The 24,764-nt window shown below is 38.7% G+C and overlaps 1 protein-coding gene across 4 annotated transcripts in view; it reads right to left on the bottom strand.

The window, feature by feature from the left end:
• Positions 1 to 22,358, bottom strand: part of HACD4 (3-hydroxyacyl-CoA dehydratase 4) — a 28,677-nt gene extending 6,319 nt beyond the window's left edge. The window contains exons 1-7 of one of the 4 annotated variants that reach the window (XM_019033002.4): positions 21,597 to 21,718; positions 19,340 to 19,443; positions 16,647 to 16,774; positions 5,948 to 6,060; positions 1,625 to 1,731; positions 1,380 to 1,474; positions 761 to 818 (exon numbers count right to left, since the gene is read on the bottom strand). In XM_019033002.4, the coding sequence (XP_018888547.2) occupies positions 761 to 818; positions 1,380 to 1,474; positions 1,625 to 1,731; positions 5,948 to 6,060; positions 16,647 to 16,774; positions 19,340 to 19,443; positions 21,597 to 21,634 (643 nt within the window). In that variant the 5' untranslated portion in view covers positions 21,635 to 21,718. Of the gene's footprint in view, positions 1 to 760; positions 819 to 1,379; positions 1,475 to 1,624; positions 1,732 to 5,947; positions 6,061 to 16,646; positions 16,775 to 19,339; positions 19,444 to 21,447 lie in introns of all 4 variants that reach the window. The other 3 variants (XM_063696328.1, XM_031014203.3, XM_019033003.4) reach the window with 3 other exon arrangements.
• Between the last annotated feature and the right edge of the window lie 2,406 nt (positions 22,359 to 24,764).

The raw sequence follows: 24,764 nt of genomic DNA, 5'->3' as shown, positions 1-24,764 counted from the left end.
TTCCAAAATTAATAATTTTTCCTTTTGAATCAAAACAAATTTAGAAATTCTAACATGATTTACAGTAACAAGCTCTTTTTATCTGCTCATCAGTAGATAGAAAATATGTGTTTTTGTTTTATAACTGGCTTTTATATACTTTGATTACTGTCAATGTCATCATCATTTTATGTTAAACACTATGTCCTTATGTTTTTCCCTTAGTTACCTTAACATGCTTTCTTATTTTATGTCTTCAATTTTGAAAACTTTAATCATGTCTTACAGAATGCTCCTTATCAGTCTACCAAATCCATTGCAGAAGAAAGCATATATTCTCCAAGCTCTGCTGACTGATGATCTGAATGATTTGATCTTAAGTTTTAGGTTTATATTTAGGCTATATAATTAGCCTACTCATACTCAATAATTCATTCTGTGTTTATTGAGCATGTATACTGGTGCATAAGAGAAAGGAAGGAAGCAAAGAAACAGACTCAGACATCCTGGTACCCCCCCCCCCCCCCCAGAGCTTACAGTCTAGTCAAGGAAATGGACATTAATCAAAGAATCATACAAATGTGTAATTATGCTGATATAAGCCCTGTAAGACAGCAGTCCCCAACCTTTTTGGCACCAGTTACTGGTTTTGTGGAAGACAATTTTTCCACAGACCGGAGGAAGAAGGATGGTTTCAGGATGGTTCAAGCACACAACATTTATTGTGTACTTTATTTGTATTATTATTACACTGTAAGAACAAAATAATTATACAACTCACCATAATGCAGAATCAGTGGGAGCCCTGAGCTTATTTTCCTGCAACTAGATGGTCTCATCTGGGGGTGATGGGAGACAGTGAAAGATCATCAGGCATTAGATTCTCATAAGGAGCACACAACCTAGATCCCTCACATGCACAGTTCACAATAGGGTTTGTGCTCCAATAAGAATCTGATGCCTCCACTGATCTGACAGGAGATAGAGCTCAGGCGATAATGTGGGCAATGGTGAGTGGCTATAAATACAGATGAAGCTTCACCTGCTAGCCTACTGCTCACCTCCTGCTATGCGGCCTGGTTCTTAATGGGCCACAGACTGGGATCATGGCCTGGTTTGGGGGCCCCTGCTATAAAAGATGCATGATACTGTACCCAGGGGAACTCAGTTGAGGAAGTCAGGGAATGCCTCCCTCAGAAAATGATGATTAATCTCAAGGTAGAGTTAACTAGTTGCTGAGAGAGGGTAGGATACATAGTAAATGGTAAGTGGGAAAGACTCACCAGAGGGGACTGAATTTCTGTGCATTAAAAGTTAAAAATCATAGAATCTCTAAATGTTAACCTCTTTTTGGTGAATAAGCAGACTCTGAGAGGTTAAATGAGTTACCCAAAACTCACACAGTGAGTTAATGAAGTGAAGGCCTCAGATGCCGTTGCTTTTTGTCCAGTACTTTGTCTACTGTGCAGAGCTGCTTCCCTCTTCAACTTTGCCTCTTTGCATCAAGGGAAATATGCCAGTAAGGATACATTGAGTGAGCTAAGCATTCGCAAAAATAGTAATTTAATCATCAGAAAATTTAGTGAACCATTATAACTAGATGGCTTTTGACAGTAAGCAATACAGCAAGTCACTCTTTTCTTACCTTCAGCAAGAACACACAAAGGATAAATTGGCATCCATAGTGTTTGACTGAGCCATGTCAAGACAGCATAGGATATTCCTATGACCGATAACATGCTATAAGTGTACCTGAAAGGAGATGAGAAGCTCATAAACATCATTTTCTGCTAATATCTGGGAAATAGGAGAAACTACTGTGTAATTAAATACAGAGATACAACTGGAAAGTGTATAAATTATATATTTTATTTCCTATAATTTAAGGAAGAGATTTTTTTTTAAATCGGGGAAAGGGACCATGTCAATCTGGCTTGTCTCATGTGGTAGATCATTAATAATTATAAAGCTAAACAGAGCAAGTAACTCTTACTCCCTCCTCAGAAAAATACAGTTACAAATTTCCTTGATTAGTGACTTCTATTTCATTAAAAAGCCAAGCTCATTTTTTGCAGCAAGCAGCTAGGTTTTTTAATGACAGACATACTTGTAAATATCTCAGGAATTCATTTAAAAATAAAATGTGACTTCCAAATCTTTATTTGACATCCTTCTGCTTCTGCAGTTGTACTATCTATGTGATCAATTAAAGAACTGGCCTTGGGAGCTGATTTGGGTATAGTAGGGAGCTTTAAGCCTACCGCTGTGATGTAACAGATTAAGTAGTCTACATTGTGTTTTATTTCTTTGAATAGGACACTGGTTTTTAGGCTTGAGCATATATCAGAATCACCTAGATGGCATGTTAAAACACAAATTGCTGGGCCCTACTCCAAAGTTTCTGATCCAATGGAACTGTGGTACACCCCAGACTTTGTATTAACAAGTTCCAGGTGATGCTGATGCCACTGGTCTAGGGACCACACTTTGAGAACTACTAATATAGACAGACAATAAATACATATGGCAAAACCATCCAAAAAACCTTGAAAACATGAATGGGGAAGAGTAAATCTGAATGGGGAAGAGTAAATCTCTCTCAATCCAGGACCTGAATCCCACCCCTCAGAGACAATAGCCAATGTCAGTTTCTTAGGTATTCTTTCAAAAATGTTTTTGCATTTGCATATCTATGTGCATATTTACTATACAGAATATATACCAGCAGTGGAGGACCTCACTGAACATAGCATATAATCAAGCTTTTTGATCTTTACCAATCAAAGTGAAAAATGGTATCTCATCTTTTTCCCCTCATATTAGAAGAGTGGGTAAGCATGTTTTCATGTTTAAAAGCCACTTTTGGCCAGCCGTGGTGGCTCACTCACTCTGTAATCCCAGCACTTTGGGAGGCCAAGCTGGGCAGATGACCTGAGGTCAGGGGTTCAAGACCAGCCTGGCCAACGTGGCGAAACCCCATCTATACTAAAAATACAAAAATTAGCCGGGCGTGGTGGCGGGTGCCTGTAATCCCAGCTACTCAGGAGGCTGAGACAGGGGCATCACTTGAATCCAGGAGGCAGAGGTTGTGGTGAGCTGAGATCACACCACTGGACTCCAGCCTGGGTGAGAGAGCAAGACTCCATCTCAAAAAAAAAAAAAAAAAAAGCCACTTTTGATGAAGTCCAATTTATCTTTTTTTTCTTTTGTTGTGTACCTTATAATCCACAGCCAAATCCAGTCATCAAGATTTACTCCTATTTTTTTTTCAAAGAGTTTCATAGTTTTCCACTTATATGTGAGTGGTAACTTCATTTTTTTGTGTGTGTATATCCAGTTGTCCCAACACCATTTGTTGAAAAAGACTATTCTTTCCCCATTGAATGGTCTTGGCATTGTCAAAAATTAATTGACCAAAAATGTGTGAGAGTTTATCTTTATCAATTTTATTCCATGATTTATCCTTACACAGTACCACACTTAATTATTGCTTTGTAGTAAGTTTTGAAATGGGAAAGAGTGAGTCCTTCAACTACATTCTTCTAAGATTGTTTTGGCTATTCTGAGTTCCAGGAGTTTAAATATGAGTGTTAGGGTCAGCTTCTCAATTTCTGCAATGAAGTTATCTGGGTTCTAATAGGGATTGCACTGAACCTACAGATCAATTTGGGGAATATTGCCATCTGAACAATATTAAGTCTTCAAGTCATGTGGGATGTCCTTTCATTTATTTAGCTCTTTAATTTTTTTCAACAATGCTTTTTCAACAATGTATAAATTCTGTGCATCTTTTGTCAAGTTTATTCCTAAGTACTTTATTCTTTTTATGCTACTGTAAACAGAATTGTATTCTTGATTGCATTTTATGGTAGTTAATTGCAAATATATAAAAATAATTCATTTTTACATATTGATAATTTTTTATGTATAAGATGTCATCTGCCAATAGAGATAGTTTTACTTGTTGCTTTCCAGCCTAGATGCCTTTTATACCATTTTGTTTGTTTTCTGTTCTGCCTTATTGCCATGGATAGAACTTCCAGTACGATGATGAATATAAGTGGCAAGTGTGGATGCCCTTGTCTTGTTCCTGGATATTAGGAGGAAGGCATCAGTCTTTCATCGTTAACTATCATGTTAGTATGGATTTTTCATAGATGCTTTTTTCAGGCTGAGGAAGTCTCTTGCTCATTACTTAGGAAAAATAATGCTAGGGTAGGGTGGGATGATAAGTTTACCCCCATTTTACAGAGGAAAAAAAAGTTTAAAAGTTAGGTGCCTTGGAATTTCACTCCTAGGTATAAGGGAAATGAAAACATGTGCACACAAAAGCTTGTATATGGATGTTCATGGCAGTACTCCTCATGGCCAAACAGTAGAAACCACCCAAATGTCCATCAACTGATAAGTGGATACACAGAAAGTGGTAAATCAATGCAATAGAATTTTACTCAGCCCAAAAAGCAATGAAGTACTGCACATGCCACAACACAGAGGAACCTTGAAAACATTATGCTAAGTAAAAGAAGCCTGTCACAAGAGGCCACATATTGGATGACTCCATTTATATAAACTTTCCAGGATAGGCAATCCATAGAGACAGCATATGTGTGGTTTCCAGGGGCTGAGGGAAAGAGGGAGAGGGGAGTGACTGCTACTGAGTATAAGGTTGCTTTTATGGGTGATCAGAATGTTCTAGGATAGTAGTGATGATTGCACATCTCTTTGGATATACTAAAACTCACAAATTTTGTATTTTAAAAGGGTGAATTTTATGGCATATAAATTATATCTCAATAAAACTGTTATTAAAATAAGAAAGGTTAAGTGATTTGCCCAACATCACTTAGCAAGTAAGTAGTGGAGGTGGGTTTCATCTAGAGAGATCTTCTACCTCTATGTCCAAAAATTTTCCTATGACAGCATGCTACTTCTTTCAGTGCAAACGTTGTTTTGTTCTCCAATGTATTTATTGAGCTTCTCTGACACTGAAAGAGTAAGCATAGCCAAGAGTAACATACTAGAAAGCTTCAATCCCAAATGATGTTCCATTGTCTCATGAATAGAAGTTATGGGCTACAAAAGTCCATGAAGTTTGCCCCAAGTCCACTAAACTATCAATTCAAAAATGAAAAATTACTAATTTATATACATAATTAAATTCATTTTACTTCAACAAAAGATTTCATTCTAATTCACTCTAAGACTCAACTTATTATTTAAACATATTTTAATTCAGTTATTGACAATATAATAAAAAAATTTATATACCCTTGGCTAAAAAACAAACTAGGGCTCTTTTGTTACCTATTCAAATCCAGATCTCTCAAGTAGGAGGGACGGTTCTTATTTGGGAAAGCTGACCTAGCAGTTAGGACACCTCCCCAGAGTGAGGCGTAAGCACTCACTGAGCAAAGGGGACTGTTTGACACCACCACTTGTAGAGGTAAGACTAGGCACATCTCACTGCAAAGTTTTAGAATTAGCAGTAAAAGGACTTAAGTTAGTCATTTGAACCCACTGGAATTGTAAAGGAATGTGAGAGTGCATTTTCTTCCTGAGAGGCCCTATATTTAAAAGATTCTTGAATGCACAGAAACTAACTGTAAATTCTGGTGATATAATAAAAGACCTGCTTTGCTTATTAAAATAACCGTACTAAAGCAATTGTGAGGAATGCCTTTGTTAGGAAACAGCTGAGGGTTATTCCAAGTTGGTTTTATGCCAAGCCTTCTGCAGAAACCTGAATGTGCTGATTTACTCTTGTAATACCACGGTAGGTTTTCATTATCTTTGATATGCCCATTATGGAGAACACTAAAAATACATTTCCATATCAAGATAAAATAATTTGAAAAGGGGATATGTTTTCCTCTCTCGTACCAAGTAACCTCTGGTTACTGCTAGTACTGGTTTCACTGCAGAAAGCAATTTAGCCTTGTTTTAAGAGATTATTTTGCCTTCTTACCTAATCATATCCAATAGATTCCAAAAGATGAATAAAACACACACCACATATTTCTCTTGGACTTCCTCTTGACTGGTGATCACCACAAAAAGGATGATTATTCTTTCTGTGAGCTAACAAAGAAACAGCAAAGTCAGAAATTAGGACATCTATTAGGCTATGTAGGTAATTTTCTAATTTTAAAAACCAGATCTCCTTTCAAAAGTATACTTTAGCTGGAAATATGTATACTAAACTGTTAACAATGCCTCCCTCTGAGAGAGTAGGGTTATGGCTGAATTTCAGTTCCTCATTTGTCTATATTTTACAAATAATATATAATGAATGAAAAAATGACATATATTTTATGTGAATCAGGATATTTCCTTTCTTCTTGCCACATGCATGTGTTTCTAGTCACTTTGACAAGGCTTTATTGAGTGTCCACTGTGTGTCAGATGCCAAAATGAAAACACAGTCTTTGCTCCAGAGAGGGCAGCAGTGGTGGGAGAACTGAACAATAGCCAGCACAGTGTGTGCTAGATATGGGAGCACAGGTGAGCGAGATACTTTCTGCCTGGAGAAAGAATGCAAAGAGATTAATGAAGACATGCTACATTTCATTTCATCCAAGTTGGATCTTGAAAAATGAATAAGAGTTTGTCAGGTAGACTGGGTATAACAGAAGGCATCCTAGGCAAAGGGAGCAGCCTGAGCAAAGAGGCAGAGGTATGAAAATGTAGGGTGCCCAGGGGAGTAATGTGAACCACTGAGGGGCTAGAGGGGAGGGTGCATAGAAGGGAATAAAAGGAGATGAAATTGAAAACATGTTTGGAGCTGGGTTGTGAAGGGTTTTGAATGACAGGCTGAGAAATTTCAGTTCCATCCAATAGAGAAATCTGTAGCTTTTTTTTTTTTTCTTTTTTTTGGTAGGGGAGTAATATAATCCTAACCCTTATAAGCTAGCGGAAAATGAAAAGAATTCAATATATTCCAAGTCAGCATTTACAAATCATTGAGACTTCACACATTTTTGGCTTAGCCCCAATTACTAGCCTCAAAAAATAAAAAAAACATTCCTTTTTCCCAACCTAAATATAAAGTGCCTTCTTATGTTATATTAATATATCCTGTACATTCTGTATTTTGTGTGTTTTTAATAAAATGGTTTACTTGCTCTTAATGGTCAAAGGAAAATATACTTAAGATTGAACAGTCAAATTCGCAGTAAAGAAAAGAGGGGAATGATTTATATTTTTCTTTATTTTAAAAGTGGATCAAGGAGAAAAGACTGGGATAACCTGTGACTTGGCATTTATAGGCTGCTAGTCCTGGAAAATCACCTAGTGCCCAGAAATCCAAGATTTGCCAACAGTGGGCCACATGATCAGAAATCCATGTGTATAAGCTATATCAGCATGTTTACGACATGACTACAGTGGTGAGTCAAGAGGGTCTATGTTTGGCTAAGGGGAATCAGATATGATTCAAACCTTAGTCAAACCATGGAAGCTATCTACATAGCTGTTTTTCTTTTTTCAGTCTTTCTTTACAATATAATACTCTATTGATTTAATTTCTATAATAAATTCTACTGAACTGCAATTATAATTACTGAACAATCCAACCTTGATGTCATGACACCTCTCAGCCTTCAGATACACGATCATAGCAGCAAATAAGTTCTTAGGCTCTACCTCTCTTACATTTGATCAGTGCTTGGTTATTAGGAAAACCTTCTAGTTTTTGCTAGAAATCTCAGGAGATACACATACATGAATGGATACATGAATAAAATACAGATTTCTAATTACATGGCTGACTACTCAAAAAACTTAGACACCTTTCAATAAGATGATCTCTAGGGTCTCCTCTAGATAAAACATTCTGATACTAGCCCAGCCCCACCTTTTTGGAAACAAGGAATTTGGGAACAGACCTGGAAACATATATATATCCGAAGTCTCCTGGTTTCCAGAGTTGTAAGCTATCCATGATGTCAGGTCATCCCTTAATTGAAGAGGACAGAGGGGAAAATCTCCTAAAAGGGAGAGACTGGAGCTGCATGATGAAACTCACCCTGTTGAAAATCATCACTTCACTGTCTGTGGCAAGGTAGCGATGAAATCCCAGCTGCACAGAAAGCAGCAACAGGATGGACCCCCAAACCAAACCACAACACACATACACACGAGTGAAGACTCCCTCTATATTCGGTGTCAATCTAATTCGTTAACAAATCATCTGATGGTTATTCAACTCTAACTTGACCATTCAATGGCAATACAATGGGGAAATTTAGGCAGAGATGTTCTTAAATTGAAATAAAGCTAATATTTATTGTTTACCTTGTGCCAGGTTCCAAATATACACCATCTCATTTTATCTCCATAATGACCCTAAGAAGTAGGTGCTATTATTGTTATAGGCGTTTTACAAAAGACATGCATTTTACCAACTGAAAGTGACTTACCTACAAGTCTGGAATCAACATCTAGACAATACGACTTCAAATTCCTGAAATACTAAGACTCTTTCACCATTGGTAACTTGATATGAGTTACTCCATCACCTAGTATCCAGATTATAGCCTATTCTTTAAAAAAGCTTCTCCTTAAAAATTAAGCCTTAAAACAAGAGCCTCCTTGATTTTCTTAACACCAAAACAATTTTGAAGAAAAGGCTTTTAATATTTATCAGTCTTCTCTAATATGACCATTTGACCAGTTATTTAGAGCTTGACACTTGGAAGAATTTAGCCCTTTGTCATTTTTAACAAATCCTGTGAAAATATGACAAATTACTAGAGAATGGTCTTGTTTATTACAACTCAAACAGGTAGAGTAAAAGGTATAGTAAATATCCTACAACTTGGGTTAAATTAAACATAGTGATAATGTCATCTACTCAAAAGTGTGATAACTATATAATAAAAATGCTGGGCATTTTTATGTTCTATTTGGGAATCCTAAACTCCAGGTTGGGCAAAAATTGAAACTAAGTTGTTACTTTACAAATGGCAGGTAGCACTTGATTTATAAGCTATGGGAGGGTAAAAATGATACTTCAACTACAGGGAAAATTTCTAGAATCTTAAAATTACTTTTAGTCTAAAAGACTACTACTATTTTACTAAAATGAAAATCTAAACTCTCAATCCTCTGAACTTTTCTGAGAACTTCAGAAATCTATATATTCAAAAACTACCAATTACATGCTTCTATAAGACAAATGCATTTAAATAATTGTTATTTGTTTCCTTCTTTATTCATCATTCAATAGATAATTATTGAGTGCACTGTTCTGGGTCCCAAGGGATATAGCTGTGAACAAGACCAAGCCCCTGCCTTCATGATATTTATATTATACTTGGTGAAACACTAAACAAATGTAGCATAATAGTTGAGAGCTCAAGAGCCAAAGAGCTTAAATGTCTGCTACAATATTCAAAACCTATGTGACCTTGCATAATTTACTTCTGTGGTAAGTAATTATACCAGAGATAATAATTAGCATCTATTGTTACATAGTAATTATTATATACAGGAAAAGGTTGTTGTAAAGATTAAATAAGTTAATACATGTAAAGAACTGAGAAAAGTGTTTGACACACATAAAAGCCCAAATAAATGTAAGCTATGATTAGGAAAATAAGTATTTAAATATACTTTAATGTAGTGATTTACAGTGTATTTACAGGAAAACATTTTTCTATGTAGATAATGACCGTGAATTAAAAAATTCAAACTCAGCATCTGTAAAATTACACTAGAAATATAGCTTTATACTTATCACACATGGATCAAATGTGAAAAACAAGAAGATTCTAAAATCTTACCTACAGAGTGAATTGGACATGTAATTCACCCTCAGGAGGCTTCAAAATTTGGAGAATGTTACAACTCAACACTGTCTTTGGTAGTTTCTTCTCTAACAATATAAGCCTATTCCAAGCTCAAAACTGGTGAGAAAAATCTATGTGATTTTAATGGAAGTCAGATTATTTAGTCTAGCAATGCAAATAAGCACCTGCTTCATAAATCTGGCTTTTTGCCTAAAAGGCAAAAAGGAATTCCTTTGGGAATTCCTTCATATTTGTTCTCTTAAGAGTATGTGACTGTGAAATCTTTAGAGGGATTTTTGACAAACAGATCCCTGCTTGCCCTGATCAGAAATAGAAGTGTTACTGGCAAATACAGAAACAGTTTATGTGATTTGGGCTCATAAATGGAATCTCTGTAAGCACAATCATTTAGGAGTATTAGTTTTTAGTGTTTTGGTTGAGAAATTTTAAAAATTGAGTAAAAATGTGTAAAATTAATAGTGCAGGAGTGTTTATTATGACACAGAGGGAAGGATGTATAATTGAATCATTTTAATTCAATTACAAATGAAATACTGGCATTAAAAGCATTTCTCAAAAAGTGATGGAGTAATCTATTAAGGGTTTCCTATAGGGGATATCAGTCTAATGTTATGACACAAAGGTTAGTGTTGGCTATTTTCCCCTCTTCTTGAGTTGAAACATCCTAAAGCAGTATGAATAAAAATCTCCTCCTCAGGCTTCTGTACAAGCAAACTGAACAAAGCCCCTCAAAATCAACATTTCAGGGTTGATAGTGTTTCTGTACTATAAAAGTCAAGTTGTTTTGATTAAATTTACTGAAATCAACTAGTTTTCCAATTCAACATTTTTTTCTAAGCTAATAAAGTTTTCAAGCTCATTTCGGAGGAGGGGATTGGAGAAGAGAGATACCTAGTTTTGATTTATATTATCATTTCTTTTATGCTTCTTTTGGACCATTTTAACTTTTCCATTTTAAAAAGTAAAAGTATCAAAGTTTACTGTATTTTCTTATATGATTTTTATTGTCGTGTAATTATTTCAAAAATTGGAAATCCATAAATAGCTACGCTATGGTTTTGCCCTTTTCCCCAAAGCGTATAAAAAAATAAAATATATGTCAGTCAAATGATTATTGTCTTTTAGTCAATGGGTTTTTTCCTTTCCTTTCATATGTAATTTTAGAAATTCATAATGGTTTCTCCCTAGTTATCAAAATAAAGATGTGCATGTAAAACATTTAAAAATGCACAGGGAAAACCGAGTCCAGCAGCACATCAAAAAGCTTATCCACCACGATCAAGTTGGCTTCATCCCTGGGATGCAAGGCTGGTTCAACATACTCAGATCAATAAACGTAATCCATCATATAAACAGAACCAAAGACAAAAACCACATGATTATCTCAATAGATGCAGAAAAGGCCTTTGACAAAACTCAGCAGCCCTTCATGCTAAAAAATCTCCATAAGCTAGGTATTGATGGGATGTATCTCAAAATAATAAGAGCTATTTATGACAAACCCACAGCCAATATCATACTGAATGGGCAAAAACTGGAAGCATTCCCTATGAAAACTGGCACAAGACAGGGATGCCCTCTCTCACCACTCCTATTCAACATAGTGTTGGAAGTTCTGGCCAGGGCAATCAGGCAGGAGAAGGAAATAAAGGGTATTCAATTAGGAAAAGAGGAAGTCAAATTGTCTCTGTCTGCAGATGACATGATTGTATATTTAGAAAACCCCATCGTCTCAGCCCAAAATCTCCTTAAGCTGATAAGCAACTTCAGCAAAGTCTCAGGATACAGAATCAATGTGCAAAACTCACAGGCATTCCTATACACCAATAAGAGACAAACAGAGAGCCAAATCATGAGTGAATTCCCATTCACAATTGCTTCAAAGAGAATAAAATACCTAAGAATCCAACTTACAAGGGATGTGAAGGACCTCTTCAAGGAGAACTACAAACCACTGCTCAACGAAATAAAAGAGGACACAAACAAATGGAAGAACATTCCGTGCTCATGGGTAGGAAGAATCAATATCGTGAAAATGGCCATACTGCCCAAGGTAATTTATAGATTCAATGCCATCCCCATCAAGCTACCAATGACTTTCTTCACGGAACTGGAAAAAACTACTTTAAAGTTCATATGGAACCAAAAAAGAGCCCACATCACCAAGACAATCCTAAGCCAAAAGAACAAAGCTAGAGGCATCACGCTACCTGACTTCAAACTATACTACAAGGCTACAGTAACCAAAACAGCATGGTACTGGTACCAAAACAGAGATATAGACCAATGGAACAGAACAGAGCCCTCAGAAGTAATACCACACATCTACAACCATCTGATCTTTGACAAACCTGACAAAAAACAAATGGGGAAAGGATTCCCTATTTAATAAATGGTGCTAGGAAAACTGGCTAGCCATATGTAGCTGAAACTAAATCCCTTCCTTAAACTTTATACAAAAATTAATTCATGATGTATTAAAGACTGAAACGTATGACCTAAAACCATAAAAACCCTAGAAGAACACCTAGGCAATACCACTCAGGACATAGGCATGGGCAAGGACTTCATGACTAAAACACCAAAAGCAATGGCAACAAAAGCCAAAATTGACAAATGGGATCTAATTAAACTAAAAAGCTTCGGCACAGCGAAAGAAACTACCATCAGAGTGAACAGGCAACCTACAGAATGGGAGAATATTTTACAATCTACCCATCTGACAAAGGGCTAATATCCAGAATCTACAAAGAACAAATTTACAGGAAAAAAAATCAACCCCATCAAAAAGTGGGCAAAGGATATGAACAGATACTTCTCAAAAGAACACATTTATGCAGCCAACAGACACATGAAAAAATGCTCATCATCACTGGCCATCAGAGAAATGCAAATCAAAACCACAATGAGATACCATCTCACACCAGTTAGAATGGCAATCATTAAAAAGTCAGGAAACAACAGGTGCTGGAGAGGATGTGGAGAAATAGGAACACTTTTACACTGTTGGTGGGACTGTAAACTAGTTCAACCATTGTGGAAGTCAGTGTGGAGATTCCTCAGGGATCTAGAACTAGAAATACCATTTGACCCAGCCATCCCATTACTGGGTATATACCCAAAGGACTATATAAATCATGCTGCTATAAAGACACATGCACACGTATGTTTATTGCAGCACTATTCACAATAGCAAAGACTTGCTTGGAACCAACCCAAATGCCCATCAATGATAGACTGGATTAAGAAAATGTGGCACATATACACCACGGAATACTATGCAGCCATAAAAAAGGATGAGTTCATGTCCTTTGTAGGGACATGGATGAAGCTGGAAACCATCATTCTGAGCAAACTATTGCAAGGACAGAAAAACAAACACCACATGTTCTCCCTCATAGGTGGGAATTGAACAATGAGAACACTTGGACACAGGAAGGGGAACATCACACACAGGGGCCTGTTGTGGGGTGGGGGGGAGGGGGGAGGAATAGCATTAGGAGATATACCTAATATAAATGACGAGTTAATGGGTGCAGCACACCAACATGGCACATGTATACATATGTAACAAACCTGCACACTGTGCACATGTACCCTAGAACTTAAAGTATAATTTAAAAAATTTAAAAATAAACGCACAAGTAACAGAAACACAGCACAAAAACAAACCTATCCCCTGTGGACACACCACCACTACTTGATATGTGTAATGCCAATTGCTCAACTAGCTAATCAGTTCCTACTGTTGGTTGGAATTATTTCTCTCAATATTGTGCAGGACCAGTTCCCCCCAAGAAAAATTCAGTTGTCACTTAACAATCTTTTTTTTTTTTTTTTTTTTTGAGATGGAGTCTTGCTCCGTCACCCAGGCTGGAGTGCAGTGGCGCGATCTCTGCTCACTGTAATCTCTGCCTCCAGGGTTCAAGTGATTCTCCTGCCTCAGCCTCCCGAGTAGCTGGGATCTCAGGCACGTGCCACCACGTCCAGCTAATTTTTTTGTATTTTTAGTAGAGACAGGGTTTCACCATGTTGGCCAGGATGGTCTCAATCTCTTGACCTCGTGATCCGACTGCCTCGGCCTCCCAAAGTGCTGGGATTACAGGCATCAGCCACTGCACCTGGCCCACTTAACAATCTCTTGAAGGTAATAATCAAAATCACATCACAACTGTATCGACATGGTTTTTTAGCTTACTTAAAAGCAGCCACTCTCTTAACTACAGTTTCTTCATTTAAAAATGGGGAAACAGGAAAACCAAGAATGATTACACAATCTGAAAGTTTTGTTTCATTATTTTAAAGCAGGGGCCTCAGCGCCATCCCATAATGAGGGAATTCTAATTGTCTGCATAACTCTAATATAGGAAGGAGGGAGAAAATGAAACTTTGGGCACAACGGTATGTTTCTGAACCTTTATCCAACACCATTTCCATTGTGGGAACCACAAAAAGGATGATAAATTAATAAAAGAAATAGGGGCCAAATAAAATCCTAAAAGAGATAAAAAGAGGAAGCCAAACAACCACAACAAAAATTGATAATAGTCAGCTCAGGAAGAGAATAATTTTCTTCCCTAACACAGTGATCTCTGACTTATCTCTCCCAGTAACTGAAGACTTAAAAATCATTTGCACTCCGCTAACATCAGATTTTGCAAACTCGCCTTTGAATAAAAGGTGTCAATGTATATTTGCCCCTATGTTTAAATTGCCAAACCAAGATTTGGTTCTTTGATTACAGTTATATTTCTATAAGCCATTAAAGTTTTAATTAGCAGTGATTAAAATCAGGTGTATATTCTGGAATTCCGGGAACTCCAAGAAATGAGATTTCTAAGTTACATAATAATTTCTATTACTAAACAAGCCTAATTTTGTAAAGCATATATGTGCACACTTTCTAGGCACATTCAAGGTGCTCAGTGAGTTTTCTTCCTTACAAAATTATCTATTCCCTCTAGGTGCATTCTCTACACTGGCAATAATTAAATAACACTACTTTTGATTTTGAAAATGTTTACCATGAAACTAGTAGCAGCCACTTAGCCTAAAAAAGTAAAAAGTCCTTTAAAAAATACCAATAGAAAACATAACTGAGATTTTAGATGAATTTACTCATACTCCAAGCAAAATCATTCCAGATGATAGAACACAACTTTTATTTAACGTTAGTTGTTAATTCTATTTTCCAACATTAGCATTATGGGATGCCGGTACTATATGTATTTTGGTTGTTTCAAAGTACACCACATTGTAAATAAGTAATAAACACCAATAAATCTTGCTCCCAGATACTATGTTGCTGTTGGGACAGATCTGTATCCCCGTTTATTTTGTAAGGAACTATACTAAAGGGAATTCCATCTAGGTCTTAGCTAGTTAAGTGACTACTATGTTATTAGTTTATACATCATTACCCTAACTTTTATTTTACATTTGATATTTCAACATTTTAAATGTCTTTATCCTAATGGATACTATTTCCCTACTGTTACTTAATAAGCAAAATTTAAAATATTCCATAAACTTGTAATGCTCAGTTCTTAAAAGGCTCCTTAGGATTATACTATTTATATCTTTTAAGCTTTTATGATATTTTAGACAAATTTTAATATAAGGATCTATGCCACTCTTTCATTTAACAAAAATTTAAAGTGTACATTTACATTCTAAGCACTTTGCTAGGTGCTGGCAACACCATAAAATTCTGACATTTTCATTATTTTTACAATGTGAAATTGTCAAAATTATCAATTTTTCAAATTTATTTTGAGGATACCTAAAATTATACTCATGTAGATACCTATTTCTGTAGACTTGAAACTCGTGTTCTTATAGTTGCCTAACCTTTACTGTCCCATAAGAAAGGGACAACTATATGAACTATATAAAATCTACAGAAAATCTTTATTTTTATTTTTTTGCCTTTATCCAGCAATGATTTTCTACATGAAGTCACTACTAGTAAATTTCCCATCTTCCTTCAACCTGTCTTTACAAAGAACATGGTAATCTAGGGCTAGAGGCGTGGAAGAGGGAACAAAGAATAGTTAAGAAAATAGTAATAACAGCTGCCGAGTATTGTATTCTTAACTAAGCGCCAGGAACTTATCCATTTTCTCAGTTACTTCATAAGATACATGTTATTTTCATATCACATGAGAAAATGCAATTCAGAATGATTAAATGACTTGTTTAAATGTATACAGCTAGTGCAAAGTAGAACTGGGATTTGAATCCGGGTCTGTGTGTTCCCCAAGTCTATCCTCAGATGCTGTACTAGATAAACACAAATGATCTCCTCTTTCCATTGATGTTTGGTAAAAAAGAGGGAATGAGGAAGAAATGGCCTAGGAGTACTCTATTCTCTGGATATAGATGAAGGAAACTTTTTGTTTTTTAATCATCTACTCTTTGCCAGGTATTATTTGTGGTGTCCTTTCCCTCAACAGCCCAGTGGTTGTTCCCATAGTATGGGTGGTATGTTCCCATAGTGGTAAGCAGAAAAGCCAGGCTTCAAGCCTAAGTCTCCAGTCCTATGCCTTATCATTGTCTTCTACTACCCCAGGCAGTGACATAGTGAGGGTAGCAAGTGGCTATGAAATCTCCTTCCAGGATAGGACCAATGCAGTGCTGCAAGATCAGCAAGCATCACTGCCCTCAATGTTTCCAACTGGTTATTTCTAATTGGGCAGTTTTACAATAAGGTTGTCCTTCCATGAAATTAACTCTCCTTATCAGTGACCTAAGACAAGGGTTGGCTTTCTAACTGCCATAAAGTCAAGAGAAGCTTTAAATAGAAAAAATGTAAAAATGAAACAGATTCTATAATAATATGTGATTCAAACCTACCTGCAAAAACCTTGGGAGAAGATGGTTTGACTCAATGCCAACATATATGTGCAGCAGTTCCAGGAGAGATACGGATTGGCAAAGTCGCATCACAAGTCCAATAGCATAAAAAGTGTCAACCATTGAATCTGTGTTCCGTGGGTTAAAAATGCAGACATAGTAAGAAAAATCTAGATTATAACCCAAATTTATGCAGCACTTTGAAATCAAATGGAGATTATTCACTTCCTTTTTCATTGTACATGTGAAAAATTCCTTAAGTAGGCTACTAAATTATTAACAATACAATGCAAACAAAGAAAGCACTTCATACTGTAGTCTATTTTAATTGCTCCTGTTCCAAAAAGAAATCAAAACTTGAGAAAGATTTCATGGCCAAACATACATGTAGCATTTATTCCCCACTTATAAGATTATAAAGCAATTCCCACATAAGAGTAACCTCCTAGAATCTAGACCACCTCAAGTGTAAATAGAAGTGAGCTTGTTAAGGACACTATGTGCTCACAGCTTCTCCACTGACAAGAAAATGACAAAGATGAGAAAAAATATTATTTCGGAGAAACTTTATGGAAATGACATTAATCATGCCATGATATCAAATAACATATGTATCTAGGATTTTGTTTCTATACATATTTGGTTAGTGCTTTTCTGGATTTTGTTAAACACTGGAACTTGGGCCTCTGATCAGGACTTTTGGGGTTTGCATTGCAGAGGGTTCAGATGAAATACTGTGCACTTGGAGCTGAAATGGAAGGGAAACAAATGTTCCTCTATATAGGATAAATGTGTTGCTTTAAGTTCTAAAATGAAATCCTGCCATGTTTAGAAACTCGTAGGGAAGATTTTGCTCTCTTTACTGCCCAGTGATGATTCACACAATAATAATTTATTGAGCAGTAAGGATTTCTCTTCTCAGCAGCTCCACAAGATGGACACTATTATCATCATCCCCATTTCAGAGATGGTTCCTGAAGTACACAGTCCATGCTCTTATCCACTGCCCTGCACTTGCTGTACCAGAGCATTATGAATTACACAGCTCTGTGAAGGAAGAAGATAGCAGGTATAACACGTTCAGGGTTTCAGGTTTCTGTTGAGCTACTTACATAATTTATACATTGATTCAAAAATTGTACTGAAGCCACACTTAGTTGTTTTCAGTCTGTCTCCTGAACGAATCAGTTGTGTTTCTTTAATAATAAGCTTCTACAATTGTAATGGCAGGATAATAACTGAGAAAGAAATGCGCCGAGCCGGGCACAGTGGCTCACGCCTGTAATCCCAGCACTTTGGGAGGCTGAGGCGGGCGGATCACCTTTGGTCAGGAGTTCAATACCAGCCTGGCCAATGTGGTGAAACCCCGTGTCTACTGAAAATACAAATATTAGCCAGGCATGGTGGCGGGCACCTGTAATCCCAGCTACTCAGGGAGCTGAGGCAGGAGAATCACTTGAACCTGGGAGACAGAGGTTGCAGTGAGGTGACGTCGTACCATTGCACTCCAGCCTGGGCGACAAGAGGGAAACTCCATCTCAAAAAAAAAGAAAAAAGAAAAGAAAAAAAAAAGAAAGAAAAGAAAAAGAAATACTTGCTGACTAAGGTAACTTTTCTCACTGGGAAGGTGAGACAGCATAAGACAGTCCACGGCTTGTGTTGCCAATGACATGTAATATGCCTGCACTGCCTCAGCAAACCTCAAAGGGCTAGAAGTGATGGCTTTTTAATAAAAATATAAAAGAAGTTTTCCCATCACCTGTGTTTTCCTGTGCTTGAAAACTCTCAACATTTGTAGTTGTAACTCAAGCTTTAGGTTATATCTTTGGAGGTCCTTAACAAAGACGAGACTATATCTGTAGATTTTCAGTAAGAAAAAGCAACATAAAATAGCTTATGCGACCTTGCAAGTAGAATAACTTCCTTATGATACACACGTCTGAAATGATGAGCACAGCATAACTTTTCCCAGCTACATTCTAAACATTTGTTTTTAGCTGAAGCCAGCAGTTGCTTAGATTGTCAAGTCACTCAACAGTTGTAAACTGTGAGGATGCTTACCCACGTGCGGATGGAACATGAAGAGAATGTTATTTCGATAGTCATTTAGTCACCCAACAGTGACTTTACTTTTCAGGAAACTAGAGGAAGTTTATGACTTAAACCATTAATGCTGACTCCTATATAAGTGGTTAGCCCTCTACAAAGTGTGTCATTTACATATTACTTCTTAAAGGGACCAAATAGAGGCTTGGGGAATATAAAATTTGTATTTCACTTACTAGTAGTCTCCAGTTACCTCAAACCCGGGGAATAATACAAACACTGGAAGAATTTGATTCATTCCTGATTTCTCTGCATAAAATGTTATGCTGAGATTTCCTCAAAACACTAGAAATCTGCTAAGGTTTGATACAGAATGGAAAAGGAACAATGAAATGATACCACCTCAGTGCCATCCATCTCTTTTTTCAGGCAAACTGCCAACTCAGGGGGAAGCCAAATCCCTTTCCCTTACTTATCCCACCTTCCCCCTTCCCCAAGAAGGTTTTGCAATAAACATGGTTGCTGAAAAATACAAATTTTAGAGAAGGATATTAGAAGGTTGAGGTGTGTAGAAATTTAATATAAGCAGGATGAGGTGAAAACAAGGATTAAAAGTTAAAAATAAAAAAACTGTTTTGGAGTTTTACCTTTTCCAAATGAAAAGAATCTGACTGTCATATTTGTAAATATCCAAGAGTGGCCACAGAACTGGATTAAGTAATAGATGAAAAGATACGCATTCTTCCTATACCTATAAATACAGGAAAATACCATTAAACACTTCTTTTTTAATCATCCTTTCATCACTGTACACATGTCCTTTAATGTACCGGCCAACCTGAGAAAGCAAAAGAAAACTGTTCCATATCAGTCTTTTGTCTGGTTACCCCCAAGTACATATCAGATTTTGAAGGGAGCCATAGCCTACACTACCCGCTAAAGTAAATACAGATGCTTCTTCACTTATGATGAAGTTACGTCCTGGTACACCCCATCAGCTGAAAATATCATAAACTGAAAATATCATAAGTTGAAAATGCATGTAATACAACTGATCTACAGAACATCACAGCTTAGCCTAGTCTACCTTAAACTTGCTCAGAACACCTACATTAGCTTACAGTTGGGTGGAATCATCTGGCAACACAGTGCACTGTGGAGTACTGGTTGTTTACCTTCCTGATCATGCGGCCAACTGGGAGCTGCGGCCTGATGCTGCGGCCCAGCATCATGAAAGGGTATCATACCTGCACATCGCTAGCCTGGGGAAAGATTAAAATCCAAAATTTGAAGTACGGTTTCTAATGAATACATATCATTTTCACACCATCACAAAGTTTAAAAAATTGTGAGTCATGGACCATCTGTATAGTGAGTTTGCTTAAAACCAAATATAGTGCTTTTTCAAAATCTGCTTTCATCTTTGATAAAGTTCTAACCTTGCTGCTCACCAAGGAATAAAAGAAACCACTGCGAAGGCGGCTTTGAATATTCTTTAAAAAAACAAAACAGGCTGGGTGCGGTGGCTCACGCATGTAATCCCAGCACTTTGGGAGGCCAAGGCGGGTTGGATCACTTGAGGCCAGAAGTTCAAGACCACCCTGGCCAACATGGCAACTTACAAAAAAAAAAAAAAAAAAAAGCCGGATGTGGTAACCTATGCCTGTAATCCCAGCTACCTAGCTAGCTGCTCAGGAGGCTGAGGCAGGACAATCACTTGAACCTGGGAGGTAGAGGCTGCAGTGAATGGAGACAGCGCCACTGCACTCCAGCCTGGGCGACAGATCAAAACTCTGTTCTCAAAAATAAAAAATAAAACAACAACAACAACAAAAAATCCATGTGTGCAGAGTGGTTGACATGTCACTATGTGTTCCAGTAGCTCAGCTTGCTAAGTGCAGAACTCGAGACACAGTGTTTTAGTTCTGAAGGGGGGTAGGGATGGGAGCAATCCAAATGTTGGGTAATTCAGTAATTGGACACACCTGACTTTTGAACACATTATGTGATTGAGGTTAGTATTAACATCTTGACACTGCCTATTAACATTTTGCAAGGGTAGATAGTTTCCTTCATCAGATACACATCGAAAGCAGTTTAGTTGCTCATACCAGAAAAGGGAAGTCAAGCTGGGTTTAACAATGTGTTGTGAGTTGCTGGGGAGATGACTAAGAGAAGATTGACAGATACATGGTTTGAGGGAGTTAGGAAAAGCACTGTTTGAAATGTTCCCTGGGAGTTCAGAAGAGTGACAGGAGTAGCCCTGCCAGTGTGGTCAAGATTTACTCCTCCTTGAAGATGTGAAACCTCCTAGAAACAAGGAAAATAAGCTGGAAGGCAGAATGGTTTTATTTGGGGACATTCCCCCCCTATAAAGGCAGGAACTGCTAAAGGGTTTGGGAAGAGGAAATCCTCCTTCAGCTTGTATCAGAATTACCTGGCTTGTGGGTTAAACATATACACCCCCAGGCCCTACCGCTATATGACTGAATCTGTTCCCCCCCCCGGAACTAGGCCCTGAAATCTATACGTGTGATAGGTGTTTCCACGGCTGTTACATCTAAAAATCACCCCGCAACTCTGCGTCTCAGAAAGTCAAGAGAAGGCTCCTGGTGGGGGAGGGAAGTACTGGCAGAGGGCTCACAAGGGCAGGGGTAGCCATGCAGCCTGTCCTTCCCATTTCTTCAACTGTAAAATGGAGAAAATAACAGAGCCTGCTTCCTAGGGTGGTCAAGAGGGGTAAGTTAGCAAATACCTGCATGAGCTCCAAGGGGTGCCTGGGCACGGTAGCGCTGCGCCTTGCTGGCGGGCGGGGGGTGCCGCCCGCCCGCCGCAGAGGGGAGCTCCCGCCTCCAGGCCCTCCACCCGCGCCCCCTCCCCTCGGGATTCGGCCGAGCGCCCTACCTGGGCTGCAGCCAGGCGGGCAGCGCCAAGGGCCCCATGGGCCGCCGCCGCCAGGGCTTCCAGCGCCGTCCAGGAAGGAGTACCGGGGAGGAGGCAGGGGCGGCCCCGCGGCTGGGCGCGGAAGGGCGGGGCCTCTCCACACTCAGCAGTTTACAAAAAGAAAAAGCCCGAGGTCGTGCGTTGGGGAAGAGATGAAAACGAAGTTCTCGAAGTTTCTGCAGCACTGCTAGAGCGCGTCAGGGCGCAAGGCTGGGAGGCGGCTCGCGTTCCCGGTGGGCTTACCAAACTCTGGTTACAGCTTCCTAATCTTTGTGTTGAGACCCCCTTGCAAGCCTTCTGGAAATTAATGAATCTGGGCGATTTCCGGGGCCTCCGAACTCGCTGAAGCCCATCCCCAAACCTCCCGAGATGAGTGGATTCCAGGGTGGGCTCCGCTCAATGCCCACCGTTGAGCCAGGTTCAGACACGAAGCTTGTGCCGGGCGCAGTGGCTAATGCCTATAATCCCAGCACTTTGGGAGGCCGAGGCGGGAGGATCTTTTGAGCCCAGGAGTTCGAGACCAGCCTGGGCAACATAGCGAAAACGCGTCTCTACTAAATATACAAAAATTAGTCGGGCATGGTGACGCGGGCCTGTGGTCCCAGCTACTCCGGAGGCTGAGGTGGGAGGATCGCTTGAGCCTGGGAGGTCGAGGCTGCAATGAACCAAGATCACGTGACTACACTCCAGCCTGGGTAACAGAGCGAGATCCTGTCTCAAAAAATAAATAAAAATAAAACGAAGTTTGTAGCACACCTCCCCAACACTTTTTCAGCTAGGGGCCTGATTCCTCTTCTATCAGGCCTCCCTGCTCTCTAATCTCCCTTGGGTTCTCACTGGTGCCTGCAAATCTTTATTCACGTTGTGTTAATTTCTCTAGCCTATGTCCAGCACTGCTACAACCCCTTCGTGATCTCTCAGGCTTATGACATCACTGTCTCCGTACACAGATGACCCACCCTCCTGCTTTGCTAATAAGATCCAGCCCATCTTCAAGCTCCTCTGCCCAGAAAGGGAAACGTTAAAACAAAAACAGAGAAACATCTAAGAAGGCACTTGCAAGTAAGTGGGACAATGGCACCTGGTTTTGGAGTTGGAAGTTAGTGCCCCCATTTTTACCAAAAGGGAAGATAAGGCATTAAAAAAATGTTAAGTCACTTGCCACGGTCACACAATTGATAAAATAGCAGTATCAGAACTTCAAGGTTGGTGGGATTTCTTGTTTGTTTCCCATTAGGCCGTGGCTTCCTTTTTTCATAGTCCATTCCATTCACTATGCCTACCTCTCACCTCTACATTTCTCTGCACCTTCTCTCATACCCTGCCCTCAGTCGGAGGTTAACCCCACCTTTGTGTTTACCAGTCCCTTCTCAGACTCACTGCATCAGTAGTTAACCATCGCCTCTTCTTGCATCGTCATCCCCTCCTTTCCATTGGCTTTCACTGCACTTTAGGGACATAGACAACTCTCTCTTACCATATAATTAAACATTGTATTCTTTCTGTTTCTCTCCCAATGGAATCTTCTAATAACTCCCTGCCTGCCTTCTCTGATCAGGTGCTTCTTTCATTTCCTACCATCTTCCTGTTCCATAATACCTTACAGTTTGACTCTCCTGACACTGCTCCGTCCGTGAGCATGTTAATTTTTCCCCGAATCCCTATCCTGTATCACCTTGCGGGATGATGCCCCACGGTCCTTACTTTTACAGAACATTTGATCTAAAGGGTAAACTGGTGGCTAACCCATTATCAATGCTATCTCTGATCAGGTTAAGCAGCAAGAGAGAAAGTAAAGTCCCAGATGGCCTGCAGTGGGGCAGGAGGGAGAAGGTGGAAAGCCTGCCCAGAAGAATTGATCCTTTGTCACCAAACACAGCCCCTGCATCCACATCCTCATTGACAGGTCTGCTGCATTTTACCAATTCTGTCTGTCTTCCATTTACCCCTGAAGTTCTACATATTCTACGTCTCTTGCCTTATGTCCTTTCTGTCTCTCTGGATGGGTCTTCTTCTCCTGCTGTGTTTCCTCAAAAGTCTGCCGTTAGTCACCATCCATTTGTCACCATGTTATCCCTCAGGATAGACAACCACACATGGCTTTATCTCCATGTGGACAACTTTTGACTATTATTTTCAGCCCTTTCTTCTTTTATGAATACTATCTCTGGCCTTTGAGCAGCTTTTGGATATTTCCTCATGAAAGTCCTATTGTTTGGACTATCTTTGGAACGTCTTCCAATTCAACCTATTTAAAATAAGCATACTATCTCTCTTCCTAAATCATTATTTCCCATAGAAAGACCACCATTTTTCTAGCCACTTGATTTTAAATTGGGGAGTCATCATTAAGCACCCCATCCAATCAAATTCGATTGATCCCATCCTTTCCAGATCGCCTACTAATCAGTAGTGTTCTTTGTCCATTCCTTATTTTCCAGTACCTGGGTGAGGAGTAATTGGCCTCCCTCACATCCATTCTTTACATCATAACTCAGTTGACTTTCTGGAGCGTCTTGGGTTATATCTTTCTGCTGCACAAAAAGAGGCCCTTTTTAGTTGCCAAATAAAGAACAAGCCAATCAGTCGAAAAATAAAAAATCCTTTCAAATCAAGCAGTTAGCTGATTCTACATTATTTCCCAAGGAAAGAGTACAAAAAGAGCTTAGGAGAGAACATTTTGTATGAAAAGTGAAATTCTCCCTTTCCCCCGGTCAGTTCCCAGTCCTGCCCCTGTCCTGCCAGCATTACCAAGATGGCCTCCCTGCCTCCAATCTCTTTCCTCCTTCTACCCAGACTGCCATAGATTATTTAAGGATGGCAAAAATATTTCTTAAAACACAGTTCTGATGTAGCCATTCTCCTGGTCTAAATCTTTTGCTGACTCCCAGTTGCCTGCTACAGTATATCTCTTCTTGCCCCCAAACCTGTCACATGCTGACATCTCCTACCATCCTGTCCCCTTACCAAAAATCACAGCAACTTGCTGTTCCATGACCACACCAGGCATTCTCTGGCCAATGTGCCTCTGTGAAAAATTTCCTGTCTACTTTTTCTATTCTACCTCCTCCCCTTATCACAGCCCAGTACTTACCTGTCAAAATTCTATTCATTCTTTAAAAGCCTTCC

This window comes from Gorilla gorilla, chromosome 13 (assembly GCF_029281585.2).
Source record: "Gorilla gorilla gorilla isolate KB3781 chromosome 13, NHGRI_mGorGor1-v2.1_pri, whole genome shotgun sequence".
NCBI lineage: Eukaryota > Metazoa > Chordata > Mammalia > Primates > Hominidae > Gorilla > Gorilla gorilla.
This window is presented reverse-complemented; position numbering and strand designations above follow the sequence as displayed.